Raw genomic sequence first — 11,869 nt, 5'->3', positions numbered from 1 at the left:
TGGATGAGAGGCTGGTTTGGTGAAAAATTTGTGCGTTTAGGCCAGGGTTCGGCTTCGTGTGGACGGGGCCTATAGTTGTTCATTACAATGAAAACCCAAAATTCATGTCTGAAGATCACAAAAAAGTCATGAGAACAAGAAAAGTGTGAATGTTTTCTATACAGATGCATTTGCTATGTGAAAGTATATCTATGTGCAGTATGCAAATGTGCTGCCTAGTGTGGGCTCCTTTTGCACAAATTACTGTTAATGCACTCTGGTGACCTAACCAACCTGTGGTTCTGCTATGGTATAAAAAAGGCCAAGCTTGCTTAAATAACAGCCTTCAACTTGTTTGTTTTTCTTCAATAAAATGGTCTATGGGGTTTACCTTAGGCATGTTATCTAGCCAAACAAGCATAGTGATACTTTTGAAATGAGTCTAAATCAGTGATAGGTACTTTTTGAAGTGTTAACAGGTGCCAAAACAAGCAAAAGAAAAAATATATATATATAAGAAATCCACACATTGCTGGCATATTTCTAATGTTCTGTGAGTAGGGTGAACCAATCTCACTGGTTGTTTTTGTCCTATGTGATATTTACATTTTCTGAATAAGAATAAAATTTTTATTTTGATTACCTGTAATTTTCCTTGACATGTATCACTACAGGTGCAATGTATCTACCTAATATGGATTTTATTTGCTGCATTAGATTACAGAAAGAAATGAACTTGACATGATTTTTTGTAGATGCACCTGTATTCTCCATACATTTGTATGGATAAGTTATTTTTTTGTTCTACTTTCAGAGCATTTCAGCACAACCACAACCAGAAGGTGACCCCAGATTGTTGTTTGTAGAGATAAACAGCACAGGAGAGAATCAGAACCAGGGATGCGTGAGAAATCTCCAGCTTGCTTCATACATAACCCTGCTCTATGACTCATTCATCCCGGATAGGCAAGCAGAAACAGAGACATCAAGTGTTGGTTTCCCTGTATAACACTCCAAACTTATGTAATTCTTGGAATTTGCACTTTAGGTCCATATTACATGATTCTTAGCCCATATTGTGATAGAACTGGCAGGACACATGATAAGTCACAAGTAAATGATATTATTCTAATCACAGATTAATATGGCAATTGTTTCATATAATTTCAGATAACAAACATGCCATGTCTTAAAGATGTTTCTGCAGGAGCAGGCCAAGGACACAAACAGTCACACATTTTCTGGAGGCTGTGAACAGTAGGACTTCTCTAAATACTGAGAAACCTCACCACAGATTGACGACCACCACAAATATTATGTAATATGGTGGCGTTATGCAATCACAACAAAAAGATGGAGCTAATGACTAGAGCTGGAGCGGATAAACAGATCCAACATGTTGTTGCTGAGTCATTTAAGTTGACCTGCTTCTATAAAACTGGACGTCCTTTTCTATGCTTATTTGGAGCATGGTCGAAGTGAAATTGGCGACTGTGCTGTGGTTGTCTGACTCAGAAGGTGTGCAAACAACAAAAAAAAAAAAATCTGCATTGCGTCACAGCATGGAGCAGATCAAAAAGCCAGAGAAAGGGAAGAGAGACGGATTGGGTTGGGAAGCAAGGGTGCAGCCAGCCAGGAGGGAAGACAGAGAGGGTGTGTCCTCACTGACCTAGTTAGACCTACATAAATGGAAACCCTCCGCCTCCTCCTCCGCCTGGCCTTGTCACTGACGTGTAAAAGGCACTTTGAAATAGTACCAGGCAAATGTAAATACATGATGAGAGAGATAGACTGTTTATCAGTGGGAAGAATAGAGATCCACTGAAGCTAATGTACCAAGTCTGGGAAATATCTCTGGGAAAACCAGATGGGCCGAAACGGATTTCAGACAAATTAATTACAACAACAGACTGCATTTAAAATGTTGAGCTGCCTCATATCCTGTGCAATATTAGCTTGTTTTTGTCTTAATTTGTACACAATCATATCTGTGAGGCATAATGGGGCTTTTAATAACATTGGAATGTAATAACTGCCAAACGTAGTCTAATAAACAGAATTTAATCTAACCTCTCTTGGGCTTTTTCATGATTTTTATTTCGGCAAATCTTAGAGTTGCTGCAATACTATGTGTAGCAACAACAACTGGATGTGTGCATACAGCAGATAGAGCACAACCTTTCTACAACCCCAGAAGATGTATGACTTATCTTTTGAACTGTGCTACATTTCCAGATTTATCAAAGCTTGCAAGATCCAAGATTCAGGCTGTTCAAAGAGCCCCAGAAACAATCAACCATCTCACTGCAGGGTGTAAGACACTGGCAGGAAAGGAATACATGGAACATCATAACCAAGTGGCTAGAGCAGTGTACAGAAACATCTGTGCAAAATACAAACAGGGGACTCCAGGTCCAAATCGGTGTAGAATAATGGAGCTCTGGAGATCCTGTGGGACTTCCAGATACAAACAGATAAAATGCTTTTGGCCAACCAACTGGACATTGTGATCACTGATAAGCAGAAGAGGACAGTCATAGTGATTGATGTGGCCATCTCAAATGATGGAAACATCAGGAAAAATCTGGAAGAATACCAAGGCCTCAGCAAGAACTAGAGAAAGCCTGGAAGGTGAAGACAGAGACAGTGCTCATAGGAACACTGGGAGCAGTTACCCCCACACTGGAAAAGCGCCTTCAACAGATAATATATATTATATATATATATATATATATTATATATATATATATATATATATATATATATATATATATTTTTTTTTTTTTTTTGTTTTACTTCAAAATACAGTTAAAGGAAATCAATTGCTTATTGAGGACACTTAATCAGGTAACAGACTTTCCCTGTAGGTAACTGAATCTTTGTATTGATCTAGCCCTTTCATGAAGGCTTGTTAGAGAACATTACAGAACAAACAGTTTTGTGAAGACCAACGAACACAGAAGCCAGGTAGCTGTAATGCAGGGTTAATTGATAAAGATCCAAGCTCTGAGAATCTCACAGTGCATGGTTTAATCCTTCCTCTGACATAGCTATCAGATGGTGCTTTCCCCTGCATTTTGCCATAGACAAGGGAGGGAACCCTGTAACAATTTAGAAGGTTCTCTTGTCAACCAATTAACCTAACAGTCATTTTTGTTGGACTGTGAAAGGAAGCCGGAGTACCCAGAGAAAACCTACGCATGCTCAGAGAGACCAATGCTTCATTTTTCGAATATTTAGTGAAGTAAATCTGGCAAGGGTGTATTATGTACACTCCTGAGTCCTATAGGGTGAACCTGCTATATACCTCAAAGCAGCATGGTAAACAGGGTCCAGTTTAGTTAAAGTAGTTGTTTGACAGGCAAATCTATAGATGTAAAGAGATAAATTTGGCAAAAAGTTCAGGCCCAGAATGGTGCAGGCATGCCTCAATAAACTGCAGTATTATTAAAGGAAAATGAAAACTATAACATGTCACACTTTTTAGATTTGCAGAATGCATCATTCACAGTTATGCTTAACACTTTTCCAAGTGTTGAACTCATGAGGCCCATTGCTTCTTCAGAGTCCACTTTAAGTTTTCTAAAACCACTAAGTTTTTCCTTAAATAGATTGAAACAGTTAAAAGCAGGACTTTGCCCTCCAAACCTCACAACTCTCTCATTTGTTCCTGTGTCATCCATTTTCTCACTTCTTCCATTAGGTCCGTCCAAAAAGTTTCTCCAGATTACATTTTCAGACAGACCCTTTTTGTTTTTACAAAGCTTTCAATTGTGCTTTCTCACTTTCTGCCGTCAATTGCTCCCCCTGGCAGGATGAAGTTTCAGTTACAATCTGTCAGGAGGACAAGCTAAAAGGGTGAGGTTCAGCCACATTGCAAACATCCTATTGAAAACTACACAGAGGCGAGCAAAATCCCAATAGACATGTTATTTTTTTTACAGTAACAAATGTCTATAATGTGGTAGAAACACTTTCTTTTAAATCTTTTCAAAACCACAATCTCTAACCTTTGTAACTTAAAGGCTGCGTTACCACTTGTTTGCTTAGGCTATGCATGTCTGTGACCTATTTGTACTTTCTATTCTCAATCCCACATTTGAACTTTTTGCATCGCAGAAACCCATTTAATGTTGTGCAAGAAGTTGCTAGTGAAACTTCTTGTATGTTTCAGTAATTATAACCACAGCTTCACTGCATGCTGGGGTGCATTTTAGAAGAAGAGAGGGGAATCAGATTTTTCCACTTTTAGCTCCCACCTAATGGCTTCTGTATTGTTCCAAAAACCCATATCAGAATCAGAATCAGAAATACTTTAATAATCCCAGAGTGAAATTACTTTTGCTACACACTCAAGATGTAATTTTTATTTAAATATATTAAATATACATAATATATATACATATTAATATCTCTCTCTCTCTCTCTCTCTCTCTCTCTCTCTCTCTCTCTCTCTCTATATATATATATATATATATATATATATATATATATATATATATATAAAAATTCAGAATTTTTTATTTTTTTCTTGTAACCTGTTTAGCACTTTGGTTTCAGATGTGTTTGCTTGTGGTTTCAACAGGATGCTGGGAGGTTGCACTCTTTAGCTATGAAGCACATTTCTGTATGGGTTCACTGATTACTTCTATAACTTTGCAAAATGTAATAATTTTAACATACATAAAAATATAAAGAAATTTATGGCAAAAACCATAGACACATCTGCAGTTTTGCACAGGCATTAATCTATCCAGCCACATCTTCATCTGTATTAAGTTTATTTAGTGGTTTAAATACATTGTCTACTTCTCAACACACATTCAGTTAATTTCTGTTATCTATCTATCTATATCTATCTATATCTATCTATCTATCTATCTATCTATCTATCTATCTATCTATCTATCTATCTATCTATCTATCTATCTATCTATCTATCTNTATCTATCTATCTATCTATCTATCTATCTATCTATCTATCTATCTATCTATCTATCTATCTATCTATCTATCTATCTATCTACCTACCTACCTGTGTTGAAATGACACATGTGAATACGCGCTACATAAATAAATAAATACATAAATATACTGAATTGAAACTGAATTATAGATAGATCGATGGATGTCCTTTCTCTGTTAGTATCTATTGTACTCCACTTGTCTCTCTTTTACTCTGTTCTACATGGTTTGGTTAATTTTCCATTACAATTATTTACCTTCACAATGTGGGCTGGATATTCAATACAAGTGTCCTCATAGTCCAACAAAGTAAAGTGATGTGATTTGTAGTGACACAACATCCGCTGTTCAGTCTATTGCTGCAGATGGGAAGACAAAACACTCAAAACAAATACAGGAGAGAGGCCAGCCACACATTTAACTCAGGATATATATACAGTAGAGATTAGTAGTAACTAGTGACATTAATTCACTTTTGAGTATCTTTTGGTAAACAAAGAGTTATTTTATGAGTAGTTGTATTTTACTGTAGTTTTAATTTTCACTTGAGTAGTAACCTTATGAGTGTCAGAAGGCTCAGAATGAAGGACCCAGAATCCAGGCAAGACAGCCAGTGATATATTAAAAGGTGTTTATTGAAATAAGTGTGAGGCTGCTCATCTACTGTGGCAGGCTCACTTGAAACTCTGCAGGAGTAGAGGCTCAGGTCAGTAACTTCAGTACTCAAATAAGGAACAGCAATGAAAGCATGAAAGCCACCAACCTGGCAAAGTTAAGTCTGTGCCCAGAAGAAGGAGTGTAGTCCAGAAAAGTGGAGCTCCATTGCCAGCCAAATACACAGATGACAGGTCCAAGGTCGACAACAGGCGACATTTAGGGCAACAATCCGGAAAACAGGACTGGCAAAACAGAGCAGAACAGGGGCGGCCAAAACTCAGAAGTCCGTGGTCAGAAACAGGTCAGGAACAGGCAGGACTAAACACATACAGGATCACCAGAGTTAGTCTCACTTGGAGGGGGCCACCTGCTAGGCTGCTGCAGACAACTTCGAATAAAGACGAAAAAATATTTTTCAGTATTTAATCGTGTTTCTTCTACACATAGCTATGTTATGCAGCGACTAACATTGAGGTCTGTCTTTAATCCCTTTGAATTGAAAGTTGGCTGTTATCTGCATAACTGTTTGTTTCCTAAACAAAGACACCAATTAAGCTAAATTTTTCATTACCTTCTCTAACACAGAAAGTATTTGCATAGTAGCAGCGGATCTGTCTGCCTGAATTGATCAAATTGACTTTGTAAAGTGCCTTGAGATGAAATGTGGTATGAATTGGCACTTTAGAAGTGCTAAACAGTTGAATAGAAATGAATGGTGCTAAACAGCTTTTTTTTTTTTTACAATAATTTATAGTCCTGCACAGTTTTTTATTTGATTAAAACGTGTTTCTAATGAACCTTTGTCTTATAAACTGACCCTTATATATTACAGTCAGTAGGAGCCCTTTACATCAAAGTAACTTTCTTAGTGAGATAAAGGGCAAAAGTCATAACTATTAACTAGAACACTGTTCAAATAGTCTGCAAAACAGTTTGTCTTAATTGTTGAAATAAAGAAAATTAACTTTTCTGCTTATTGAAATGTTTTTAGAGGGTTTTAAGATCTGCATCGGTTTACACCTTCTGTTTTTTTAACTTAAAATATAACATAGGAAATCAAAAACCACAAACAGACACAGCCTACGCTTGAGAACATTCTAGCACATGCTGATAGCAGTCTGCAAAACTCACCATCAAGATAGCAGCTTCTTTGGTAAGACTTCTACCATTTTGTGTAAAGGGATTTAAGCAACAGATTGATGCTCCTATTTTCTAACTCCTGATTTTAACTTGATTTACTCTAAGATATGTTGAATGGAAATTAAGCTGCACATTTTATGGCTTTCATTCATTGAGCTCAACTCATACATGTCTGATTGTGGGGAGATTTTGTTTTTCACCTGATCTTCACTTAAACACAGATGATGCTATTTTTAAAAAAAGTTTCACAACTGCTTTTTCTAACAGTACAGGATGTTCTCCAATGTCACTGTCATCTGTAATGCGACCGTCAATGTGACTGCTTGCTCCTACTGTGCCCTTGAGGGGTTGGCTTACAGTCTGGTGTTTCTCCTCGGTCTCCTCATCAATAGTGCGGCTCTGTGGGCCTTCATCGCCAAACGAGCCTCCTGGACTGACTGCCACATCTACATGCTGAATTTGGTTGTGGCTGACTTTGCCCTCATCATTTTCCTTCCCTTTAGGATTTATGATGCCTTCTTCTGTCTACCTAAAACATTTCTCTGCACCTTCCTACATTTCACTCACTACATCAACATGTATGCCAGCATCCTGACCACGACAGCCATCAGCGCCCACCGCTATCTGACCATCAGGTTCCCTCTGCAGGCCAGATCATGGAGGAAGAAGAAAGTGGCAGCGGTGGTCGTATGTTTACTCATCTGGGTGATTTTGGTCTCAGTTGTTGTAGTTGTTCGAAAGCAAAACTATCCTGACAAACTCTGGACATGCTATGAAAGATGCAAAGATGCTCGTTTCCGTCCACAGTTTACAATAGCCCTGTTATGTCTAGGCTACCTGGCTCCTCTGATGATAATCGTGTTCTGTTCCAGTCGAACCATCTGTATCTTGGTGAAAGAGCAAAATAAGTCAAAGGACAAGAAAAGAATTGTTGAGATAGTTAAAGCAAACCTGATTGTTTTTCTTGTCTGCTACACGCTGTACCACTTTGCCTTTGTGATCAGCTTATTCTACAAAGTACCGTCAAACTGGATGTATGTATATTTACCCTCTCACAGGTTTTTACAAGTGTCTGAGTGGATTGCTTCCACAAACTGTGTCTTAGACTCTATAAGCTTCTACTTTTTATTGAAAAAGTTTTACATATAAATCAATGATAGCATAATAACACTCCTACGGTATTGCCTATTGCTTGTATATAGGTGTGTTGTTTTTTTGTTTTTTTTTTTAGAATAGTGACTGGCACACTGGAAAGTTCTTAAGAGTTGCTTGAAATTAAAAGATTCTTAGAGAGAAACACTGACAACCCAATTTTGGTTTCCCGGTAGAAGCTCAGATGTTTTTTTAATTAAAAATACTTTTGTTTCAGCTGCTTTTGTACGTGTCAAAAACAAGCTCAGAGTGAACCATGCTTTCGTGCTGGCAGCTCCTAAGTTGTATATCAATCTTCCCTTGGTTATCAGACAGGCCTCTTCACTTTTCTGACTGTAACTGTATAGATATATTATTCATTTTATTTAGTATTTATTTTCAAGTTTCTTTATTCTCAGTTAATTGTTATCTAATGTCTTTCAGAAAAAGTAATTCCTCCGACCATTTTAAAGTCTTTTTTGTAAAGAGAAAATGAAGGTTTGTCAAAACGGAAACCACTGACTAAATATAAATGCAGTTTGTAAAACAGGGAAGTCAGTCTCCCTCTGAAATCGTGTTTTTAAAAATTGCCACCTGTAAAAAATGTGTGACATTTTAATCATCATTTATTGTTTGTTTTTTTTTGTTTTTTTTTTGGCTTTCTTTTCTGAGTTATATTTGTGAATCTGTGGTTGTGGCGACATTTTTGTATTGCAGATCAGCAGTGAGATATCATACTGTTTGGTTATTACACATTTGCACATGGTGATCTCTTACAAAGTACAGAGTGTGCACCACTGACAGCTACTCCATCCTAAGGGTTCAGCTTACAATGTTTTTTTTTTTTTTTACTTGTAGTCTGCAATCACTAAAACTAAAATACGTTTTTGCAAAACATAAATCACCTGCCTTTTTAAACCCACATTTTCCTTGAAGGGACCATACAAACAAACATATCATCTTCCATGTTAGTTTAATGGTTTAGTATTAGTTGTTGAATTTGGAGAAAACCTTAGAAACTACAGCAATACACTAGACAATACAGCATAATGAGAAGTGTGGAAATAATCCATGTTACATAAAATACTACATATACTCTGATAACATTGTCAACACACACCCAAACACACCGACATTTGAAAGGGTAATGAGGCCAAGACACAATTGTGGTTTAGAAGAACAATATAGTTTATGAGGTCTGTTTACAAAAATATACAACTTCAGAAAATGCAGGGTTTAAGGAAACTTTGAAACATTATGAGGTCAAGCCACAAATCTATACCTAGCCTTCTGTACCCATAGCTGAGCTCATGTAAAACCTATATCACACTTTATGCATGAAAATGCACAGTCACACACATTAGAGCCGATCATTGTGCTATCTATGCAAGTGTGTGACTGAGCCTGTGCGTGTGGTTTGCGCATTGATGCTGTCAAGTTTGTTAAAATGCTCTGCTGTAGGTGTTTTTGCTGTCTGTGTTGTTTTCTGTGTTCAGGTTTCCCCATGAACGCTTCAGGAGCAGTTTGATACCAGCTGGTTGTTGGATTCTGTTATGTTTGCTTTATATGTTCCCCCTCACTCTGCACCCCCTTTCTATCCCCCTCTCTCTGTCTTCCTTTCTCCCCAGTCATGTTTGGCATCAGAATGTACAGACAGACCAAAAGTTTCAACAGGCCTACTCATTCAATGAGTTTTCTTTATTTTCATGACTATAAAAAACTATAGATTCACACCGAAGGCTTAAAAAATATGAATTAACACGTGGAAAAATATACTTAACAAAAAACTGTGAAACAACTGAAAATATGTCTTTTATATTTGTCATTAAATAGAGGTAGGAGCAGGTGGGTCAGATGAGCAGTGATCATAAACTGGGCAGAGTTAGATAGGTTAATGATATGAGCGATTAAGCCGTCATCAGCGCCAAGATCATGACAGCCCTCACCCTGACAATAACCCTAAAAGTAAACTTTAACCAATCCATACCTAGGTCTCAGACTTTGTTCAACCTTCAAATGCTATTTGGGGGGGGATTGAAAGAAAACACCAATTTAAAAAAAATTAACACCCAATGTAGTTCTCTAGGCATTATTTTATCATATCTTTTCCTAAAGGTAACTATAAAAGGCTTTAAAAACTATATGAATGTTCTTTCTACTTGTTCTTATGATTGCTGCATCTGGCACTCTGTTTAACTGTGTCACAGTCCTTGAGGAAGCTATTTGCTAGGCTGCTGCAGACACCTTCTGTTATATTCCACCTCGGTTTATTTATATAGCGCCATTTCACAACACATGTAATCTAAAGGTACTTTACAGAGACAGTTCAACCAGATCATCCAGTCAGATTGGTTTGATGTTTTCTATCTAAGGAAAACCAGCTGACTCCATCAACTCATTGACTTGAAAATAATACCTCACAAAAAACCTGCTTGTAGAGACAGTGGAGAGGAAAAATCCCTTTGAACAGAAAGAAACCTCAAGTAGATACCGGCTCATTGTGAGCGGCCATCTGCTACAAAAAAAAGCTGACATACAAAGGCAAACTCTCAACCAGCTACATCAATGGAATGACTGAGTATGTGACTAACTACACACATTTCTGTTTAGATAACACTGTGGTAAATATGTAACTTAATCAGATATTATTTGGACTGTCATATATTGTTTGGGAAAACCTGCCCTACTGGCTGCGTGCAAGGTCATATGCAGGGCTCAAAAAAATACGGAGGTCAAGTGTCGGTCACTTCTCAGTGGGTTCAGCGGCATGCAAATGAAGCTGTTTTTAATTCTATTATTCAAAATTCACCATTTTCAGAGTGGCCCAGTGAGTAAAACTCTTGAAGTCGCCATAGGTACCACAGAAAATGTATTCAATATTTTGAAAATATTAACCGTTTCCTTTATTTTTTTTCTGTGCACGATTTCCTGTCCCGCACAACCTGCTCTGTGCTCTTGCTTTGCTGACCTCCCGGCATCTCACAGAAGTATAAAAAAGTTTCACATCCAACACTGATAAACCAACGTTAACTGATAAACATTTCCTTTTCAGTTCAACATCGCTAACATATCAATCACATGATGAATGATGATTCAACTGCTGGAAATTGACTGATGTACAGACGGAGTTAATTAAACTTTGGTTACATGTTCCTTTGCTGTCTCAGTAGCACCCTGCTCTGAAATCCTTCCTCTTGAAAATGCATATTTTTCTCCCAATCATCTACAACTTTATCTGCCTTCCACCAACATTCGTAGCTCAATATGCTCCTCTTCCAGTGACTGTTGTGACTGACGGACTCACTAACAGGGCCTTTAGCCTGTTTGGAAGTTACTATGGCAACAGTGCATGTTGACGATGATACGCAGCATGTATGCCCAAACCTTTAAGTATTAGATAGGGGTTGCACTACAAATATGCTGTTTTTTTGGAGACCTAGATCATCATCATACATTCAGTTTCAGTTTCAGTGTATTTTATTTTTATTTTATATATCATAATTTTGGAAAAACATAAATAATAAAAATACAGACATGACCTTGATGTCCTCAATGGTAGTTATGGCCCTGGCTGTGTGTTAGAACAATTAATATAAGTGTGAACTGAGCTCAAATCATGGTCAAACTGATAATTTTGCACATAAATGGAATGCATTCCCCACAGCTTACATTCAGAATATAAGAGTTTTTAAAAAAAGATCATTTAGCTCCAAGTCAAACATATTCCAGTTAAAAACTGTAGACTAAAGCTAGTGAGACAGCTAACTATGCTACTATGTACAAAGAAGGAAAACATGTTTGAAAGCCATGATCAATGAGATGATGCATGATATCACAGTTTAGCATAAATTTTGAATTTAAGAACCAAAGTTTATCTTGACGATTTTGGGATGTCATCAAATAAGCTCTTAACTAATTTAGAGCAATTGGCAATCAATGTGTAAAAAGCATATGAAAAAACATATTAATGTAGGGTGACCAGATTTGGGTTTCTCAA

The 11,869-nt window shown here is 37.2% G+C and overlaps 1 protein-coding gene across 1 annotated transcript; it reads left to right on the top strand.

Annotated features, from left to right (window-relative positions):
• Window positions 1-6,739: 6,739 nt before the first annotated feature.
• Window positions 6,740-8,340, top strand: LOC107103186 (G-protein coupled receptor 35-like). The gene has a single exon (XM_015402745.1). It carries the CDS (start codon window positions 7,015-7,017, stop codon window positions 7,888-7,890), a length of 876 nt encoding a protein of 291 aa, XP_015258231.1. The 5' UTR covers window positions 6,740-7,014; the 3' UTR covers window positions 7,891-8,340.
• The last annotated feature ends 3,529 nt before the right edge of the window (window positions 8,341-11,869 follow it).

This window comes from Cyprinodon variegatus, unplaced genomic scaffold (genome assembly GCF_000732505.1).
Source record: "Cyprinodon variegatus isolate N-32 unplaced genomic scaffold, C_variegatus-1.0 Scaffold1391, whole genome shotgun sequence".
Classification (NCBI taxonomy): Eukaryota; Metazoa; Chordata; class Actinopteri; order Cyprinodontiformes; family Cyprinodontidae; genus Cyprinodon; species Cyprinodon variegatus.
Note: the sequence above shows the minus strand (reverse complement) of the source record. Positions and strands in the feature narration are given on the sequence as shown.